This window comes from Mirounga leonina, unplaced genomic scaffold (genome assembly GCF_011800145.1).
Source record: "Mirounga leonina isolate KUSES-001 unplaced genomic scaffold, KU_Mleo_1.0 Mir_93, whole genome shotgun sequence".
Taxonomy (NCBI): Eukaryota; Metazoa; Chordata; class Mammalia; order Carnivora; family Phocidae; genus Mirounga; species Mirounga leonina.
In genome coordinates this window covers 12,591,787-12,614,288 of record NW_023270854.1, presented here as the reverse complement: position 1 = coordinate 12,614,288, position 22,502 = coordinate 12,591,787, and the positions used below count along the sequence as shown (strand labels likewise).

General features: G+C 38.0%; 1 protein-coding gene across 2 annotated transcripts; it reads left to right on the top strand.

Annotated features, from left to right (window-relative positions):
* Window positions 1–2,638: 2,638 nt before the first annotated feature.
* SERPINB11 (serpin family B member 11) lies at window positions 2,639–17,899 on the top strand. 2 transcript variants are annotated; one of them, XM_034995835.1, is made up of 7 exons: window positions 2,639–2,806; window positions 3,880–3,939; window positions 5,123–5,251; window positions 6,288–6,405; window positions 14,073–14,215; window positions 15,130–15,285; window positions 17,370–17,899. In XM_034995835.1, exons 1-7 carry the CDS (start codon window positions 2,639–2,641, stop codon window positions 17,760–17,762), a joined length of 1,167 nt encoding a protein of 388 aa, XP_034851726.1. In that variant the 3' UTR covers window positions 17,763–17,899. The 2 variants fall into 2 exon arrangements, with proteins under 2 accessions (XP_034851726.1, XP_034851727.1); XM_034995836.1 differs by lacking the exons at window positions 6,288–6,405; window positions 14,073–14,215.
* The last annotated feature ends 4,603 nt before the right edge of the window (window positions 17,900–22,502 follow it).

Sequence of the window (22,502 nt, the reverse complement as noted above, 5' to 3'; positions counted from 1 at the left end):
TTTCCTAGGTGCCTCCATAACTGCAACTGTAACTCTCCTATGTAGGCAGGCTTTTTATAATGACGATATGACATAGATTTAAGAAGAATAAATTTACATTTACTTATAAATCTGAAATCTGAAATTGCATTCTAGAGCCTGACTCCATTAGCTAACTCCAGATACTGAAATGCAGACTGCAGTATGAAGAGCGTTTAAGGTTTGGAGATGCTTCATTACTGGACCAAAATTGGTTTCTTATTAAAGTAACTAAATAAAGAGCTTTCAAGGATGTTATTATTAGACCTGTTACAGAGAGCTCTATTAAAATTAACTTGAAGAACAGTGTCCTGTTAAAAGTATATGCTAATATTTTCATGAAATAAGATTAGCAAAACTTTTGTGTTATGCCTTTAAGAAAACTGTCAGGAGCAAAGAAAAATACAGTCCAGGCTGGTTATAATATAACTGCTAGGCTCTATTATACTATGCTTGGATGGTCTGATGAATGGAAATAGGTAGCACCTAGTTCTTAATGATTATTTTAGGACAACCAGTTTCAATTACAGGTGTGTGTCATCACCATTTTTTGCCATATAAATTTGGTGGGCCATTATTTTGAAAGTCCACAAGTGACATGTTTCCTTTCAGTCTCTCTCTGCCTGAGAAATGCTGAGCTGTGCTCTCTGCTCCCTTCCCCAGATCTGAGGCCTTCACTTTAGGTTTGGCTTTGTTCAGCTCGTAAGGCACAAAGTACTATGTTTTAGTGACAGGTGTGACACTAATGCCTAAATCAGTAGCCCAACAGAGTCACACCCCCGGGAACACACTTCCAGTGAGCTCAGCTCAGATATGAACTGTCTGAAAACAAGGCAAGTTAGTAACTAAAATAAATATACCCGGGTGGAGATAATAGACTGGCTATCTGTCATAATAGCCTAGAGAATATAGGCCCAGACTTGGTTTCTACAAGAGTGCACAGCTGTAATCTAGAAGACGAGAGAAAGAGGAACGAAGTGTTCCAGATAGCTGGGGGACTAAATGAGGGAAAAGATGTAGCTGGGCCAGAAATGTGTGAATGTGAGGTAGGTGGGCTAATTGGTTCTAGCGGATAAGGGTGTATAAAGAAATCTCTAAAGTAAGTCGGGATGCTTTTAGCTGCAAGTAATAGAAGACTCAGTCAAAACGAGCTAAAGTATAAGGAAACATCATCTTGCATGACAAGAAATCCCAAGGTAGGACAGATCCAGGCTGGGTTAATCTGTCTACTCAGTTCTGTCCACCTTTCCTCTCTGACATCTGGCTTATCCTCTTGGGCTGGCTACATCACAGTCACACAATGGCTGTCATGACAGTAGTCACATGAAACTGAGAGGAAGAAGAGGGCAGGCTTCCCCCTGTGAGTCTTTTATCAAAGGGAGCCCTCTTCTAGAAGCCCTGGAGTGACTTTTTGTCCTTTTCAGCAAAGATCATGGCACCTTCAGATCTTTAAAATTCTATTTATTTCCCCCAAAACTTGATTGAGGAATAATCGACAAATATAATATCATATATTTAAAGGGTACAGTGTGATGATTTCATATACATAAACGTTGTGGAATGTTTACCAAGATCACATCCATCACCTCATATAGTTAACTGGTTTTTGTTGTTTTTTTTTTTTTCCCTTTGGTGAAAATGCTTAAGATCTAATCTCAGCAACTTTGAACCACACATTATTATTAACTGTAGTCACCATGCTGTACATTAGAACTTCAGAACTTCTTCTTATAACTCAAAAGTCTGTACCTAATTCGTCACTGATGTGGGATAATTACCTCAGTTGGCTTAAGCCAATCAAGGCTTGCTCTTGGGGCATGGGGACCTTGAAGCCTTCTCTGAAGTACATGGCTAAGTGAAAGCTGCTTCACGACATCTGTGTTTTCTTAGCAAAGAAGAAGGGAAGGGCTGAACAGCAGGCAATCAGTTTTTTTTACTGTGCCATTTGGGGAGAATCTGAAGGTAGAAAAGTGTTCTCCTATGAGGCTGTGAAGGTGGGCAGTCTAGTGAGACAGCATTTCATTTGTATAACTCAAGAATTTTTCTTTTTTTTTAACATTTATTTATCTGAGAGAGAGAGAGAGAGTGAGCGCTAGTGGGGGGCAGAGGCAGAGGGAGAGGGAGAAGCAGGCTCCCTGCTGAGCAGGGAGTTTGATGAGGGGCTCAGTCCCAGGACTCCAAGATCATGACCTGAGCCAAAGGCAGATGCTTAACCAACTGAGCCACCCAGGTGCCCGAGCTCGAGAATTTTTCTATACAAATTCCAGGATGGAGGGGCGGGTCTTATGGCATGGACAGTAAGAGCACAAAAACCCAATTCCTTCTGCTCTTTTGCTGCAGAACAATTTTAAATGTACACAAATGATAGTGAGACAGCTTTGAGCTACTGGTTGAAAGAAACAGAATCTTCTCTTCATTAGGATCTGCAACTACTGGGAATTCCCACCTCTATCATTTATAGATTTCTCAAAAACTATGAATATGAATTTTTCATGAAACAGTGTGCCCAGTCTCTTAAATTCATGAAATGAAATAAATGAACTCTATAGATTATCTGTATTTCCAAATGATATTCTGAGATTTTTCCCCCCATCTGTTCTCAGATAGTGCTGGGCATAAAATGGATTCTCTCAGCACAGCAAACGTTGAATTTTGCCTTGATGTGTTCAAAGAGCTGAACAGTAACAACGTAGGAGATAACATCTTCTTTTCACCACTGAGCCTGCTCTATGCTCTAAGTATGGTCCTCCTTGGTGCCAGAGGAAACAGTGCAGAGCAGATGGAAAAGGTATGGAACACAGCAAAGATTTCTCCATAGCCTAGAGGTCTTCCGTGCACCCCTGTGGGTCAGCCAAATGCTCACATCTTTATACCAAGGGAATTCTGCCATCTTGTGAAAGAAGAAACATTTGGGAAAATCATATTTCTTAAAAATGAATGATGGCTTAAATAATGCAATAATAATAATGCAAATATCATAATACATGTAACACAGTCTCTTCCTTCCCATCAGTGCTCTCACGCATATGTACACGCAGTGTACTTTTAGAGTTCACTTTTTCAATGATTTAAATATGACAGAGAACACACGTGTGGTACTGTTCTTGCCCTCTGGAATTGTAACTTAAAATAAACCTTAATGACACTTTAAAAGCTATCAGGTTTTTAAAAAATATTCATTCGTACATTTGAAGTTCATAAGAGCCCTATATAGCAGGTAGGGATTGTTATCCCCATTTAACAGATGGGGCAACTGAGAGAAACTAAGAGAAAAGGGGTGACCTTTCAGGTTACATAGGCTGATATACAGTGATTTTTTTCATTATATGTATTTTTAATTGCTATGGAAAGTCTAGATGAACATCACTTAACAACTCCTAGAATACTCACATATTGTATTATTGTTTGCCTTTTATTTGTTTACTCCATATTTTGATGCACTTTCATGATTTTCTTGCTCTCAAAACAGGTATTGTATTGGGACACCATGTAATGTTTCATATGAACCCCAGATGGGCACTGTCATAGTGGAACGACCTGAGAATGGTAGGAGGGGGCAGAAGAGCCTCGTGGACAAGAGCTCCGTCCCTGGACACTGACAGATGGTTGTCAGGGAATATCTCTCTTGAGCTCATTTTCCCAAGCATGAAATGGGGGTAATACTGTCTACTTATAAAGCTGTTGAGAGGGTTCAGTAAGATATGTGAAGGCTTAGTTCAGTACTAAGAATATGACATCACTAAATGTTAGCTATTTTTGTTGGTCTTTATCTGAAATGGAAAAACAGATGCTTATAAATACTCACTTTTATGGACTGTATGTTGCTTTTGATGCCAGTAGATCCCTCTTTTTCTTTCCTAGGTGCTTCACTTTAATCATTTTGCAGAGTCATTAAAACCAGAGTTCAAGGACTCAGCTAAGGTATGATAATATCATTGCTGAGCTGTCAAATGTTCTTTAACATAAGAGCACAAGAAATTATAGTGCAGGGGTTGAGTAACAGAGCCTCTCTTTGGCCCTTTAGGGAGTTAACAGTGTCTCCCTTGATCTATTCTTTTGGTCTTCCCAATAATCGCTACAGCCTATAGAGTTAACATAATGATAATAATGATGATAAAGTGCCTCAGATTTTATCATACCATTTATTGTCATTCTTGCTCAAACTTTCTGTTCTTTTATGGACTGCACCATAAATCTCAATATGGGATTGAGTCTGCCAGCCTCATCTGTGGAGTGGTAGATTTTTTCAGTGGGGGCACTGAGAAAGGACCCTGATGCTTTGCCTTATAATTAGATCCCAGATAAACAAGGCCTGATGTTGCCCAGCCCACATTGCCTGGGACCATGGTCCCTGCTCTTTTCTAGTAGGAGAATTCCTTTTGACATAAAAATTATATAGAATTCACACATGAAGGTGGTTGTGTTTGATCGTGATTGATTGAGAAAACATATAAATGCATATAGGTTCACAGAATACTTGCTTCACAGAACTCCACTTGTTGTGAGGAGTTGAAAGCTTGTAGTTTGGGAAACTTTGCTTTAGGGAATGTAGGTATACCCCTATAATGTCCTTGAGTTCAGATGCATCAAGGCTGTAGGTCTAACAGAATTGCTCTTGTGATGGGCGAGTAAGGTCAGTTCAGTGAAGTGCTGAAGTGTTTGGTTACATGTCACACAGAAAACTGAGACATTGAAAGTAGTGTGGTAGAGAGGAGAGATGATTCTATAGGTACGCCATAGTACAGGGATAGCAACAAAACTTGGATCATTGCCCTGAAGACCCCACTAGGATCTCTTTACGAAAACTTGTGCTTTTGGTCTAACCCACTGGGGCCAGCAAGTGCTTATGTGTTTTGCAACAGCTTACAATTCTGCACACAATCTGTGAGTAAGGTCACAGAGTGCTGAGATTATTGTGCTAGAGGAAATCTACAGAAGGAACATGATTTAAACTCTCCAGCTCCTTGTTTGTTAATATTCTCTACCCTTTTATTCAGAGGCAATCATCCTGCTCTCTGCTTACTGTTTTCACATTATTTATAACCCTCTGGTGGCAAGAAATCAAGCAACTTAATACTCCACTCTTTGTTTACTGATGCTTCAGTGCGGCCAAGCTGGAAAGATTCATTCAGAGTTTGGAGTCTTATTCTCTCAAATCAACCAGCCAGACTCTAACTATACCCTCAGCATGGCCAACAGACTCTACGGGACAAAGACAATGGTGTTCCATCAGGTACGTTCATATGGAATGCTGGTCCACAGCTCTCTTTGGCATCCTGTAAATATCACACCATAAAATAAGTGAAGAGCGAGAAGAGCCACATGACATTCATCTTTAAGAGATTAAGTTTGAGCTGACTTGACTTGAGTTTCAGTGAAATGGTTCTACCAAATTCCCATTTATTTATTTTATTTTATTTTATTTTTTTTTAAAGATTTCTATCCATTCACTTGAGACAGAGCATGAGAGGGAGGAGGGTCAGAGGGAGAAGCAGACTCCCTGCCGAGCAGGGAGCCTGATGCGGGACTCGATCCCGGGACTCCAGGATCATGACCCGAGCCGAAGGCAGTCGCTTAACCAACTGAGCCACCCAGGCGCCCCCCAAATTCCCATTTAAAGTTGTGAAATATCACATAAAAATTTTATTTCTGCAAAAATCACCAAAGTTGTCCAAGAATCAAGGTCAGGGATGAAGCACAAACACACACACACACACACACACACACCAAGGTCAGGGATGAAGCACAAACACACATACACACACACACACACATCAAGGTCAGGGATGAAGCACAACCCCCCCCCCCACGCACGCACACACACACACACCATGGGGAGACCTAGCTCTCCGTTAGACCTCAAACAAGCAAAATGTACCACTCTGGTCCTTACTTATGTAATCGCCCTAGATCTCAGTTTTCCAATCTAGAACATAGGGCAGCAATTCCCATTTGTCTGCTTTGAGAGGACAGAGTAGTGAGAGTGAACTGCAATTTGCCATTTTGCTTTTGAGTGTTTTAGAATGAAGAATTCCAATGATATGATAGAAGAAACAACCAAACATTTCTGAACATTCCTTTTGGAAAGCTTTTTGATTTGTTTAAATCCATTTGTTTTATTAAGAATAAGTACATATGGATTCTGTTTCCTTGCAGACGTATATACATGAGCTGCTTTTGTCTCTGTGTTGTAGATTTTAGAACACATAGAGCTTAGCTTTTGCTTCCCTTACACTATTTTTTGTGTGTGATTGTCCTTTCTTTTACAGCAATATTTAACTTGTTCTGAGAAACTGTATCAAGCCACACCACAAACTGTTGATTTTGAATGGTCTCCAGAAGAAACGAGGAAAACTATTAATGCTTGGGTTGAAAGTAAAACTAATGGTAAGAATAAGTCCCACATGTGTCTCCAAACTTTATTCGCACTGTTTTGATAAGCTCCCTGAGTCAATGCTAACAAGGAATCTGGTTGAAGTCCAGGACCCAACATAGGCAGGTCAAGAATGGAAGAAATGGGGGAGTATTTGGGAATATTTGTAAATATCCTTTACAGTCATTTATCCTGATTGGGAGCTAAAGCCCAGTGACTCTGAGAATGAGAAGAACACTATTTCTACTTTACAGAAGTGTTGTACATTCTGCAATTAAATTTAATTAATTTTAAATCTACCTTTCATGATTTTAAAATAAACTTTCTAATTGTCAAATATTTCTTTGAAATTGCAGGTTAAATGTGTAGATTTAAAGATGTATCCATTTCAATATTTAAAAACATCTAGTTAAGGAAAGATTTAAAGAAAAACAAGTGGAGAGAATACTATAGTGAATCCTTATTGACTCATCACTCAGCTGCAGGATTTATTATCTAAAGCTATTTTCCCTTGCCCTTTTCCCCCTAACTCTTCCAGGACAAATCCCAGAAATCATCTTTTTTTCCAGGTTGTTTCCTCTCAAAAATATAAGTTATTTAAAATAAAATACCACTGCATCATTATTATATCTATAAATTTAAAAATAATCATTTAATATTAACAAATAGGCAGTGAGTTTTTGTATTTCCCCAATTGTCTCTTTTTTTGTTTGAATCAGGACCCAAATAATTATACATTGCAGTTGGTCAGTATGTTTCTTACATCTTGATTTTTAAATTAAACTTTTTTGATTGAAATATATATACTTATAGAAAATTTCATACATTCTATGTTTGCTGTTCAATGAATTATCACAAAGCAGAAATTATCACAAAAGTGAATGCCCTCAGGTAACCTCCCTCCACCTCTACCAAGTCAGAGAAATAAAACATTAATTACTAGGAAGGGCACACTCCAAGGCCACTCTTGTGTCTCCTCCCAGAAACTAAACCGCTTTATTGCCAAACATTAAGGCTTCTCTGACTTCTTTACTGTATATTAATTCTGCCTAGTTAAAACTTTCATGTAATTAGAATCATAAAGCATATATTTAGGTTTTTTTTTTTTAGGTTAACATTTTGTTTGTGAGAGTCATCCATGTGACTACAGGTTGGCATGGTTTGCTCATTTTCATTGATGTCGGTTTTGTTCTCTGAAAATACCTAAATCTATTTATCCATTCTACCGAGTCTTAACGACCACTTGGGACATTTTTAGTTTGGGTCTATTATGAATAGCACTGTTATGAGCATTTTGATACACATCTTTTGGTACATATGTTGTATGTGATTTTGTTGGATGGATACTTTGGAATGGAATTGCTGATCATATAGGGTGTATATATATTCAATTTTAGTAGTTAACAGTTTTCTAAAGTGGTTTGCCAATATACTTGCCCAAGCAATGAATGAGAGTTTTATTTATTCCGCAACTTTGCCAACACCTGTTAGTCTTATTAACTTTAGTCATTGTAGTTAGTTTAATTTTAATTTGCATTTCCTTTATGAATGATGTCATTGGACATTTTTCATACACTTCATGTCTTCCTTTGTAAAGTGCCTATTTGAGTCTTTTGCCCATATGTAAGGATGGTTTGTCTGTTTTTTTCTTATACATTTTTAGGAGTTACTGAATACATGTGTTGCAAGTAATTTCTACCATTTTGTATCTTCCCCTAATGGTGCCTTTGATGAATAGAAGTTCTTAATTTGAAAGGAGTAAAATTTATCAATCTTTTCCTTTATAGTCAGTACCTTAGCATACTTTTAAATAAATCTTTTGCCTACTCCTAGCTCATGAAAATATTTTTATATGTTATCTATTAGAACCTTTATTGTTTCACTATAGTCAAGATTCATTTAAAAATTCATTCCACTCCACATGGACATCTAGCCGACATAGCACTATTTATTGGGAAGAGGATCCTTTCACCATTACACTGCACTGTAAACTTTATCATAAATCAGATGACCATATATGTATGAGTCTGTTTCTGGGTTCAGTGTGCTCCGTCTGTCTATTTATTCTCATGAAAATATCACAATTATGGTGGCTTTACAGTTCATCTTGATAGCTAGAAGTGTTAGGTTCAGTGTTGATCTCTTCTGGGGCTGCCTTGACTTAGCTTGCTTGATTTTTTGCATTCCATATAGATTTTATTTATTTATATTTGAGTATAGTTGATGCACAATGTTATGCAAGTTTGCAGCATGGTGATTCAAGTTTATACATTATGCTGTGTTCACCACAGGTGTAGCTACCATCTGTCCCAATACATCGCTATTACAGTATAGTTGACTATATCCCTTATGCTATGATTTTATTCCCTTGACTTATTCATTCCATAACTGGAAGCCTCTGTCTCCCTCTGCCTCCCCTCTGGCAACCATCAGTTTGTTCTCTGTATTTATAGGTTTGATTCTGCTCTTTGTTTATTCATTTGTAGTTGTTCTATGCAGTCATAAAAAAAGATGAGATCATGCCATTTGTGATAACCTGGATGGACCCAGAGGGTATTAATGCTGAGTGAAATAAGTCAGACTGAGAAAAGCAGATGCCGTATGATTTCATCATAAATGGAATCCATACACATTGTAAAATCAACTTGTCAATTTTTGTTAAACATACTAGTTGGAATTTTAGTTGCAGTGATACATATAGAATCTATAGGTTTGGAGAGAACAGGCATCTTTATAATATTCAGCTTCTAATCCATTTCCATGAAGTTTACCTCTGTTTATTTAGGTTCTCTTTAATTTTTTTCAACGACATTTTGTATTTCTGTATGTTAATGTCTTGTATGTCTTTTGATAAATGGTTTTCAGATATTAAAGTGTTTACCAAATTTTAACTAGTATCAATTATTTCAAATTTTATTTGTTGTTGATGTAGAAATATATAATTGACTTTCATATATTAACATTGCTGAATTCTCTTAAATCTAGTTTATATATTATTTTAGATTTTCTATAAATACAATCATTTCCTCTTCAACCTTTCTTGCTTCTTTTCTTTTCTTTTTGGCTAGTGCCTGCAGTTGAATAGAAGTACTGATACTGGGCGTCCTTTTGTTATGTCTTGTTTCTGGATTTATATCTTGTTTCTGAATGGTTTTAATAATATATATTTAAGTATAATTTTTGTTGCAGGTATTTTTATGAATATATTTTTTCAGATTAAGGAAGTTTCTTTCTATTTCTGGTTTGCTAAGAATTTTTGGCACAGATGACTAACCATATTATATTAAAGCCTTTTCTAAATCTATTGAGCTATGATTTTTCTTCTTTACTAGACTAATTTAGTGAATTACATTAATTGATTTTTAGTGTTAAACCAACCTTTTAGTCCTACGATAAACCAGACTTGGTCATGGTATATTATACTTTTTGTGTATCACTGGGTTTGATTTCTTAGTATTTTCCTTAGAGATTTTACACCTATGCTTATGAAAGAATTTGGCCTTAGTTTTTATTTATTGAAATATTCATGTTTCTCCTCTTTTTCTAATTTCCAAAAAAGAGTTTATGTAAGGTTAGTATGCATTTTTCTCCTTTAAATATTTGGAAGAGTTCACTGGTGACCCTCTGTGCTTGGTGTTTTCTATGTGGGAAAATTTTAATTAGAGATTTGATTTCTCTAGTAAATAGAGGCCTACATACATTTTCTGTTTTCTTTTTGTGTAAGTTTTTGAATTTTTTTAAAGAAATATGTCCATTTTATCTGAATTTTCAAATGTATTAGCATAAAATTGCTCATAATAGCCTTGTATTATCTTCTTAATGTCTTTTGGATATATAATGTTGTCTTTTTATTCCTAGAAATCTAAATGGTGTATTTTTTCTTTTTTTCTTAGTTAGACTTATTATGGATTTATAGTTTTTAGTCTTTTCAAAGAATCGATTTCTACTTTCTCTAATATAGATTTTTTATTACATTAATATTTATGATTATCATTTATTTCCTTCTTCTTACTATCTTCGTATTAAATTGCTATTCTTTTTCTAGTTTCTTGAGATGAACAATTGATTTCAGACCATCTTTTTTTAATGTATACATTTAAGACAATGGCTTTCTTTCTGGTGTCACTTTATCTCCATCTCACAATTTTCCATTTGTTTTATTTCCACTATTATTCAGTTCAAAATATTTTCTAATTTTCATTGAGATTTCTTCTCTGAATCATGGGTTATTAAAAGTGCTCTATTGATGTCCAAAAATTTGGAAATTTTCTAGTTGTTTTTTAGTTACTAATTTTTAGTTGTTTTTTTGTAATCAAAGAACATAATAATTCAATTATTTGAAATTTATTGAGACCTTTTTGTAGCAAACCATATGTTTCGAATTTGGTAAAATTTTCATGTGCACTTAAAGATAATGTGTATTCTTTATTGGGTTATTGGGTGAGATGTTTAATTTTATCAGGCCAACTTTGTTAATTTTGATGTCTGTGTTTGCATATCCTTATTTTTTGTCTGCTTTTTTATCATTTACTGAGAAAGCTGTATTAAAATCTTCCACTATGATTGTGGATTTTTCTGTTTCTCCTTTTAGTTATGTCCAGTTTTGCTGTGCATATTTTGAAGCTGTGTTATTATGTGAATAGATATTAAATTGCTGTATCTTCTCAGTGGATCAGTTCTTTCTTCATTATGAAACACCTCTTCCACCTTGCCAGATCCTGAACTTCAATTATTTTTTCTTTAGCACTGAGAGACTATAAGTAGTTCTTAAATTCTTGATTCACTTGCTGCTGTGTTTCTTCTTATCTAGGCATGGGGCAACTTTTGAAATTTCATTATACTTTGAGGGAAAAATTTTCCAGAACTCTCTATTGAGCTCACCTGCCCAGGTTTTCTCCTGTCTCTGGGATTGTTACCCCTTCAGTGTTGGTTTCCTGCTTCTTTGAACTCTATTTTTGGTCTTCCCAACCCTCTCATGATGTTCTACTCAGTTTCTCTGTCTCTTTCAGTCACTTTCTGCTCAGATTTTTTGCATCTCCATTGCTTATGATTAGAAGTTGCTTCAGAAACAACGCAGTGTAGAACTTAAAAAAAAAAAATGTATTCAGCTTTCCTTATAGTTCTTGCCAGGGATATTGGTCTGTCATAAACCATATTCTTATTGACTAAAGAAATCTCTTTAAATCTTTTTTTATCTTTTAATAATTTCTCTTGATCTTTTATTAATTTCCCCTCCTTTTTTTTCTTACAGAAAATTTGTTGAAGGAAATAGATATTTGCCTGCATTTTCTCATAGTCTAGATGATGATGATCTCACCTTGAAATGTCATTTAATAATTTCCTGTTTTTATATTTCTCATAAGTTGGCAGTTAGACCTAGAAACTTGATAAGATTCTGGTGATTTTTGCTTGTGTGTTTGTTTTTTACTTTTGATAAATATGCTTCATTGGAGGTGTTGTGTTTCCATCAGGAAATAAATAATGTCTGGGCGCCCTCCCTTTTTTATGATGCTAGTAGCCTTTGATGATAATTGCTTAGGTCCATTTTTTCAATAGGGGTTATAAAGTTGTAGTATTCCAATTCTTGCATTACTTCTTTATAAGCTGGAATATTTCTATATAAGATACTTCACTTCATAAAAAAGTATTTGGTTATTCTAAGTACGGTTTCATATGAGAAAAACAAAAAGAGAATGCTGGATTCTTTCTAATACCAATTTCAAAACTTTTTTTTCCTTCTAGCCTCCTTCGAAGATAGCCAATGAGTTTTATTTTTTTTAAGACTTATTTATTTATTTGAGAAAGAGGGGGAAGGCAGGGGCAGAGGGAGAGAGAGTCTTAAGCAGACTCTGCACTGAGCATGGAGCCCATCACGGGGCTTGATCTCATGACCCTGAGATCACTATCTAAGCCAAAACCAGGAGTCAGTCGCTCAACAAACTGTACCACCCAGGTGCCCCAACCAATGAGTTTACTTTTAAAATATCCTTATGAATTCATAATTTTAAACATTCTGAGGTGTTTCAATTTATTGGCCCCTTTTAGTCAGGGGTCACATCTTTATATTGGTTTCTAAGTCCTTTTGACACTACCCTGGAGAATTTGATAGCTTCCTTGCCTTCCAGTTTGACCAGATGTTCCAGATGCATGTCCTGCTCCTGACCTAGAATTACTTACTTCTCAAGGGGATCCTGAATCGTTTTAATGAGAAATGATGTTTAGAAATCATAATCTGGGTTCAAGAGTACTCATTGATACTGGCTTGGTTATTGTTTATAGGCCTTCTCAGTGCATACATTTTTTTAGATGAAATACAGCATAATTTCTTACTGATATGACCAGTTCAAATTCAGATTCATAGGATTTTTACTTAACATGCCCCCTTTTTATATCTATTTCTCTTTTATCTTGTGTCAAAAATCCCAGATTCCAGTGTCACCAATATTATTGCAAAATCACATCATTCAACATAAACACGGTCTCAAAGTAACAATACTAATAGAATGTAACAGTAGCTTAAGATATTTTTTACAGTTCTTTCTGTCCTTAGGATCTATCTACCCAACTAGAGATGTACAAATTACCATGTTGAAATAACCTGTCTCTGTGTGGTTGTGCCACCAACTCATTGTACCAGTAGTTTCTGAGGTTTATGAATGTAGACAATCATATTCCTTGATATAGGAAAGAATTAAGTTTATTAAGTAACAAAATCAGGATGAAATAACATTAAAGTATTAAATTAGAGCTAATTGCATTTATGAAGAGGATGTCAGTAATATAAATACTTCTCTGAGAATAAAGACCACATTTCTAACATATTCATATCTTACTATTTCACTTACCAGTGATGAACTCTCAACAGTATTTTGTTGATTGATAGATTGATAGATGTTATTCAAGCTTAGTAATAGGTGACCAGATTAAGATATGTATTTATTTAATTCTTTGTATTAAGTTAGAAAATGCTTGGAAAGGTCTACAAATTTTTCAGATCTGTTAACTTACTTAGAACAGTAATGGAAAAATTAAGCTTAGAGTCTAATGTTCTGGATATCCCTATGTTTCCTATTGTTAGATTATATTTCAGAAAGGTTTTATAAATTGCAGTGCACCAAGAGGGCTTGGTGTTCAATCTGACTGGTATATCTGATTGTATACTTTTATAAATTCTCATTTTCAGATACATATTTACTTTAAGTCTTGGTATATACTTGTGATACACTAATTGCTAGGACATTATAAGAATGAATGAGTCTTTTGAATACTTAAAATATTTGGATGTGGTGGGGTGCTGGTAAGTATAAAGCCTGATAAATATTAGAAGGAAGCCATAAGAGATTATTAATATTTTTTTAAATAAGCAGTAATGTATAGGAAAGCATTGGATATAACTAGGTATAAGACAAGTTGATCATTAGCTAATATACTAACTACTCCCTAGATGCCATCTTCTGATTAGAAATAACACAGTATTTAATTCTTGGACATAAACTTCATTTGGTAAGGACAGCCTCGATGGCCAGGAGATAAAGTAGTTCTCCTGGCATCTCAAATTTATAACTAGCCTTAAAAAAGAAATGGTTCCAAATTTCTAGTGACTGTTCAACTCTCTGTTATTAATAAACCCAAGTTCAAATCCAAATACATTATCTGTTTTTTTTATTATTATTATTATAAGGAAAAGTCACAAACCTCTTTGGAAAGGGAACAATTGACCCTTCTTGTGTAATGGTCCTGGTGAACGCCATATATTTCAAAGGACAATGGCAAAATAAGTTCCAGGAAAGAGAGACAGTTCAAACCCCTTTTCAGCTAAGTGAGGTAAGTATTTTGTTTTTAGACTGATGATAAATTCCGAAGAATGCAATAATCATTTAAGGACAGTTTAGAAAGTTTTAGTGAAAATACTGGTCTCGGTTTCCAGAGGTTCTTTAATTGTGTCTTTTATGAATTTTATTTTCATTTTTCCTCATGAGGTGACAGTAACCTTTCTCACAGGGCACTGAACCGGAGCCTTTGGACATGGGGGCTGCCCTGGGAGAGAAGAGAGCATGCTCTCTCCTCGCTCTTCCCCTGTCCACACATTCTTCCCACATATGCTGTGGCTGTTTTCTCAGCACAACAAAACCATCTACATTATTTTTCTCCTAGAGAGTCTCCAATTGGATTAAAAAAGAAAATGATCCTATGATGTCATTTTTCACATAAATCACTTTAGTTGGTAATGTTAGCTTTGTTTTGGGGAAACATTGTTACTATACATATTACTATACATATATATTTTATATATAGATGATTATATATATTATTTGAACTAGTTAGGCTCTAACAATGACTTATTTTAAAATAAAAAATAACATTTGCAAAGGAAAGTAATAAAGGGTTACTTTATTGTTTATATTTTCCCCATGCCGTTAGTGGTTTTTTTTTTTAATTTTATTTTTTTGACAGAGAGAGACACAGTGAGAGAGGAAGCACAAGCAGGGGGAGTAGGAGAGGGAGAAGCAGGCTTCCCGCAGAGCAGGGAGCCCGATGCAGGACTCTATCCCAGGTACCTGGGACCATGACCTGAGCCGAAGGCAGACGCTTAATGACTGAGCCACCCAGGTGCCCCATCCTTGCCTTTAGTGTTAACGCAGATATTCATGTTAGGCAAAAAAAAAAATCATTGTACATACATGTTCATGCATATATGTAACTATTCTACCTAATTACAATCTTTTTTAAAAAAATAGGGTAAAAGCGTATTTGTGGAAATGATGTATCAAACTGGAACATATAAATTAGCCTTCATAAAGGAACCGCAAATGCAAGTTCTTGAGCTGCCCTATGTTAACAACAAACTAAGCATGATTATTCTGCTTCCAGTAGACACGGCCAGTCTAGAACAGGTAAAGAATGCTAATGTGCAGAGAAACATGTGTGCTCATACCCAGCCTCCGAACTCTGTGTACCCCATGATGCTAGTGTGGTCAGTCCCTAATTCAGTCACACTCTGGGTTGAGTGGGGTTGCCCCAGGGGCTGTGAGAGGGACCCTGGTCCCTGCCCTCAGGACAGTATATTTTGGGGGAATAATTCGTTCTTACATCAAAGAAGGCACCAGGAGGCCAAAGTGCCATCTTGTACAAATATCACACCTACTGGTTACTTGACACTTGGGAAACATGATTCTGTAGTAGTGAAATTGTAATGCTGCTTAGGGTCTTAGTCCACTGAAATCTGATTAAGCCATCTTCTCTCTCAGGAGCAGTTTTTCCAGCCCAAATATGACATGCTTTCATGAGCTAGCCACCCTTATTAGCATCCTGATTTTGTGGGGGAAATGAGTGCCACAGCCCCTGAGAACAGGTCATAGGGGTGGCAGGAGTTTGGGTCTAAGCCCCTCTCCCTGGCTGCAGCCAATGCTGCCCGGCACAGAAGCAGGCAAGCCACTGATACAGAGTAACTACACTTCCCCCCTGGCCTTGCTGGGACTTCCCAGTGCTCTGCTGGAAGGACAACAGTTTCTTGGGAGACCAGCTGTGCTTCTGGGATCTTGGGGAAGCTGACCTATGCCCACAGATGGGATGGCCACAGTCAGGGGTTTCTAAGTCAGGGAGTGCCTGCTTGAGGCTAAACAATGTGGCACAGGTGGCTGGGGGATAGGGAAGGCTTCTTGAAACACCTGAGTTGGGATGTATGCATTTGGACCTCTAGGAAGAGAAGCACGGCCATGGCCATGAGAACTGGTGTGGCCAATTCAGAGGGGCTTGGACTTCTGGTTGCCTGTGGTGGGCTGCTATGGGAAGATAGTTGGAGGCAGATAGCATTTTGGAAGCAGTTTAGAAGAGGTCTTTATCAGCTTGTGATACATTCATTTATTTGTTCATTTATTCATTTATATACCAAACATTGAGTGTTTATGCTGAGAATTCTCGGGGGTTCTAGAACACCGACAAATGCGTGGTTCCAATACAGAGTTCTAAATATCATGTAACAAATGCCATGATAAACTGCCGAAAGTCCTGTGGAAGTAGAGTAGAGAGTAGAGAATGAGGAAATCAGGAAGGCGCCTCGTAGAATAATCTCGATGCCTCACTGGAGGAGTAGAAGTTGAGTATGTGGAACAAGCCTACTCTTTTGTTCTCACCAGAGCAAAGAGCACATGCCAATGCCTTAGGGGTATGAGGCCACGAAGTGGATTTGCAATATGAAGTCATGGTAACTTGGATTAGGGCAGAAAAGGACGAAAGGAAAAGATAGGAAGAAAAACCACCTTTACTTTATGTCTGATTGTATATTGTCAGGATGGAGAGAAGGTGACCAAAAGTTTTCAACTCTCATATTTGAACGATGGGGTTTTGGATGCCGTTTTGGAGCTGTGGGGAGGGCTGGCTGGAAGGTTTCAAATGCCCAAGGGGAGAGCTTACACAAAATTATAGCACTGGGTGGAGGATGAGAAGCTGGGATGTGAGGCTGCATGGCCAGGTGGAGGCATGAAGGGGCATGTAGAGCTGAGCTTCCGGGGAATAGCAGAGAAGGGCTGGAGGGAAGTGAAGCAGAGCAGAGCAAGGGGGTGCTGGCGTCACAGAAGCCAAAGGAGAAGCAAGTTCATAATAGAGGGTGCAACGAAATGTTTCAGGTTTGAGAACTGAGGAGAAATGGCGAATTCACCCAGGACACACCAGGACTCCAGAGGCAAGAGAGGGAGTGTAGGTGGAGCCTACCTGCTGAGGGAGTTAAGGCAGAAGACCGTAGGACACACATTTGAGGCATTGACTTATGAAACATGGACAAAAGATAGACAGTAGAACAGGGAAGATGTGGCTGAGTGTGAGATTCTGTTTCTTTTTTCCAGATGGGACTGGAACACATTTTCAAAGTAGAAAAGAAAGCATACATTGAATCATTCACATTGGGAATTACAAAACAAACAGCATTTAATACAGAGAGCACGTGTTTGGCTCATGTGGACTCATCTGTGTTTTGTCTTAGGTAGAGAAGCAGCTGAACACGAAGACGTTTCACGAGTGGACCAGCTCTGCTAACATGGTGGAAAGGGAAGTTGAAGTACACATCCCCAGATTCAAACTTGAAATCAAGTATGAGCTAAATTCCCTGGGCATGACAGATATCTTCAATGAGATCAAAGCTGACCTTTCTGGAATATCACCAGGTGATGGCCTGTATTTATCAAAGGTCATCCACAAGTCATATGTGGATGTCAACGAAGAGGGCACCGAGGCGGCAGCAGCCACAGGGGACAGCTTCCTCGTGAAAAGACTCCCCATCCGGGCTCGGTTCCTGGCGAACCACCCATTCCTGTTCTTCATAAGGCACAGCCATACCAGCACGATCCTCTTCTGTGGCAAGCTTGCCTCTCCCTGAACAAACGGGCTTGAGCAAGGCTCAGAGGAGGTGCAGGGACAAACCCATGAGTAAAAGCAGTTCATCCCCCACACACCTCTGTACCTCACTTCACTCATCTGCAAAATGGGGCTAGGATCTCTCTCAACCTGTGCCTTGAATTGGTGGACCTTAAGATTATGGAAATCATGGAAGCAGGTACATTTGCAAAAAAGCTCCTCTAGTTCTCTTGTCTTTGGAGCTTCATTTAAGTGCTATCTGGGTGACGTAATCAAGTCGGTGAGACTAATTTTAAAGGGTTTGATTTGTTTGACTTCTGTATATCCATAAGCTTTTGAAAAAGTGACCAGTCTGCCCTTCAGAAAACCAATTTGAGGGCTTCAACTGTGATGGGATTTTTAAATATTGTAATTTTCCTTGCATGCATAGATACAACATCATGAATTTTAGTTCAAAATTCTGTGTTCACTATAATAAATACGCAAAATGCCTTCAATTCTTTAAAGATTTTTAATATACCACAGCAATTAAATGACTTATGAAAGGATACTGAATAAGGAGAAGTCTAATTCAGTGAACATTTTCATGGAATTTTTGGCCAAATATTTTCAGCCCTAAATTGAATAATAGATTTTTCTTTTTGCCTCCTTCCCTCCCTTCCTTTGTTCCTTCCTTCTTTCCTTCATTCATTTTTCTCTGTCCTTCCCTTCCTCCCTCCCACTTCTCCTACCTTCCTTCTTCCCTTCCTTCCTCTCTCTCCCACCCTCCCTCCCTCTCTCTTTCTTTTTTTTTTTTAATAATGCAGTGAGTAAAAGTTCAGAATAGCAAAAAAACAGAAATCGTATTTTTATTAGAAAGGGTTTTTATTTTTAAAATTTGAAAAAACTTAAAAAGAAATCCTTCTTATCTTCTACTCAAGATAACCTGAGGCGATAATCAGATAATAAAGGCCGTGATATATTTATTGCCTTCTCAGTGCCCTCTTGGTCAGTACTTCCTTTCAGAACTCTGTCAGAGATGTGAGCAAAGCAGAGGATCCCCTCAATTCTTTCTTCCCTAAGCCTGTCTTGGAAGAGGCAGTCTAAAATCAGCCACTGCTTCCCTCCCGAGGTTCTGGGACACCCTCTTTTGCTATTGACAGTGGTCTTAGCTGACAGTAGCTCCTCTTTCCCATCAGGGCACTGAAGGATGGGGCTGACTTGACTCTCTAATGATAAAGATGAAGTAGCTGTGCGTACCGTTCTAGTGTCCTTTATAAGCTCATGCTTCGTAAGCCACCTTGGCCTACTTCACACAATACCCCAGTAGTCCCCGGGTACAGTGGGTTTAACTGTGGAACAATGGAGAGACTTGGAGCAATAGTGATGGGTGGAGAAAAATAAGAGTTGTATCTTGGCATCTACTTCTCACTTTAATCATCCTGAAGAGACAGTGAATGGAACCAGCCCAGTGAATGCTGGGTCCTTCGACATGAACCTGGCCTGTGCTGTGCAGGAGCACGGAGGTATCGCATGGACCAAACGCCTTGGGCATGACCATAGCCGAGCTGCATGGCACTCATTTGGCTTGGCCTCCATCTGTTAAAAAGACTCAGAATGAGTGCCCATTCCCAGGTTGCAGTCAGAGAACCTTAGAGTCCTCTTGAAGGGATGGGAACTGAGCTGATGGTCAGCATTTAGAGTCAAAGCAGGGAATACTTCACAGATGGGCCTTCAGAAGCACCGGTATGGGTGCTGAGCTAGGAAAGGAGGACTTGGAGAGACAGCAATTAAATCAGCCCCTGAGAGCACAGCTGGGAGGGGCACTAGAGTCAGGATCCTGAGCCTCTTTGTAGGATGGAGCCAAGAGCTTTTTAGGGCACCCAGCTGGGATGGGGAGAGCACAGCTATTTTCACTCTTCAAAGAGCTAATGTTATAGGTCAGTTTTATCTCAGTAAAAAAAATATGGGTAAGGGACCTGGATAGACATTTCTCCAAAGAAGACATCCAAATAGCCAACAGGTACATGAAAAGATATTCAATATCACTAATTGTCAGGGAAATGCAAATCAAAACCACAATGAGGTATCACCTCACACTTGTTAGGAAAAGAAAAGACAGAACAAGTGTTGGCAAGGATGTAAATAAAAAGGAACCCTTATGCATTGTCAGTGAGAATGTAAATTGGTTCAGCCATTACTGACCACAGTACAGAGGTTCCTCAGAAAATTAAAAATGGACTACTATATGATCCAGCAATCTCGTTTCTGAGTACATATCCAGTGAAAATGAAATCAGTATATGGAAGAGATTTCTGCAGTCCCATGTTTATTGCAACATTATTCACAATAGCCAAGACAGGAAAACAACCCAACTGTCCATCACTTAGAACCATGAAACTATTCAATATTACACCATGCTGGAGAAGACATGTCCATACACGTCTGTCTAATCACATAGGATGTACAGCACAAAGAGTGACCCCTAATGTAAACTATGGATTTTAGTTAATAACAATGTATCTAAGTAATTACCAATTTAACTAATAATAATAGTAAATGTATTGGCTCATTGGTTACAGTAACAAATGTATGACATTAATGCCAGATGTTCATAATGGGGAAGTTGGGAGGGGCCCCAAAGGAGGTAGGTGGGAAGTCTTTTTGCTCAATTTTTCTATAAACCTAAAACCGCTCCAAGAAAGTTAAAGACTAGTAATTTTTTTTTTTTTAAAAAGGAAGTAGGGAGGAAAATCTCCTTTAGCTGGATTTCAAAAACAAAAAAGTCTTTACTTTTTTCTTAGATGTTTTCTGATAGTCTTTTTTTTTTTTCATTTCTGTCAGTTTTATTCCCTTTCATACTTAAAAGCTCTTCTGAGTTTGTCAGTGGTCTTTTTTCCCCTTCTTATTTCAAGAACACTGAGCCTCCAGATGAGTGTTTGGTATATACAATGTCACAGCGACTCATACAGAATTACTGCTTTCCTAACCACGTTCACAACCACACCTCAATGCACAGGGAAGCCTGGTATTTCCCCATGGCCAGTAAATAGCATCAAACCAAAATCTGAGTCATTGTGCATCTGGGGCGTAGAACGTCAAACTTTTTTTGGGTCTCTTTGCTCTGCATGGCGTCCTCCATGTGAAATTGCTGCAAAATTAAAAGGCAAAGTGAGAAAAAATCACCACCTGGATAGTAGTCCAGAGAGCGATTTGTCTGTGTATCTACTGGTAAATATAGCTTTTTCCCTTTACTTCTAAATCTGTCATTTTTTTTTTCTCAGAAATTTTCAGGAGCAGAATGGAATGGCAGAAATGAAGACTTAATGGAGACCACCTTGGAGGGAAATCCCCACCCTCAAACTTCCGTATTGAGGAATCTAGCTCCTTCTCCCTGTGCTGTCCTTGAAGTGCCTGGATTGATGGGGTGACTATAATCCTGGTATGACTGGCTCAGGCGTGGCTTACCTCTGTTGCCCTTGTGTGATAATCAGTAGCTTCCTATTTCACACTCAAAATTGTCCTGGTTTGGATGATTAGTTATATGGCTTTCCCACGTTACTGCTATTATGTCATGGTCTGAGGTCATCCTATCGAGTTAGTTAGCTAAGGCAACAGAGGAATAGCTGCTGGTAGGAGGCTCCAGTTCTTCCCGTAACAATAACACTGATGCTTGACCAGCTCTCAGTCTTTGCTTTAGTGTTCCATGTTCCTTTGATTCTCTTCCTAAGAGCGCCATCCCTCTTCTTGCTCTGGGGTCTTTCTGGGGGGAGTTACTCCTTATATGTCTTATTTTTTATTTTTTATCTTTTAAGAAACAACAGTTTATTGAAGTAAAATTAACACACCATAGAATTCACTCATTTCAAGCGTACAATTCAATGATTTTTAGTGAATTTAGAGTTGTGCAACCATCACCACAATCTAGTTTGAGAATATTTTCCATTCGCCCCTAAAAGAAACCTCATGCACATTTGCAGCCATTCCCTGTTTTTTTTTTTTTTGTAGTTTTTAATTTTATTATGTTATGTTAGTCACCATACAATACATCATTAGTTTTTGATGTAGTGATCCACGATCCATTGTTTTCGTATAACACCCAGTGCTCCATGCAGTATGTGTCCTCCTTAATACCCATCACCGGGCTAACCAATGCCCCCTCCCCCCTCCCCTCGAAAACCCTGTTTGTTTCTCAGGTCCATAGTCTCTCATGGTTCATCTCTCCCTCCAATTCCCCCCCCATTTTTCCCTTCCTTCTCCTAATGTCCTCCATGCTATTCCTTATGTTCCACAAGTAAGTGAAACCATATGATAATTGACTTTCTCTGCTTGACTTATTTCACTTAGCATAATCTCCAGTCCCATCCATGTTGATGTAAAAGTTGGGTATTCATCTTTTTTGATGGCTGAGTAATATTCCATTGTATGTATGGACCACATCTTCTTTATCCATTCATCTGTTGAAGGGCATCTCGGCTCTTTCCACAGTTTGGCTATTGCGGACATTGCTGCTATGAACATTGGGGTGCGTATGGCCCTTCTTTTCACTACATCTGTGTCTTTGGGGTAAATACCCAGGAGTGCAATTGCTGGGTCATAGGGTAGCTCTATTTTTAAATTTTTGAGGCACCTCCACACTGTTTTGCAAAGTGGCTGTACCCACTTGCATTCCCACCAACAGTGTAAGGGGTTCCCCTTTCTCCACAACCTCTCCAACATTTGTTGTTTCTTGCCCTGTCCATTTTTGCCATTCTAACTGGTGTAAGGTGGTATCTCAGTGTGG

Coding starts and splice junctions, on each gene's coding strand:
- SERPINB11 (XM_034995835.1), top strand. CDS start 2,639: ATGGATTCTCTCAGCACAGCAAACGTTGAATTTTGCCTTGATGTGTTC. Junction 2,807..3,879: donor GTGCAGAGCAGATGGAAAAG/GTATGGAACACA, acceptor TTTCTTTCCTAG/GTGCTTCACTTTAATCATTT. Junction 3,940..5,122: donor AGTTCAAGGACTCAGCTAAG/GTATGATAATAT, acceptor CTGATGCTTCAG/TGCGGCCAAGCTGGAAAGAT.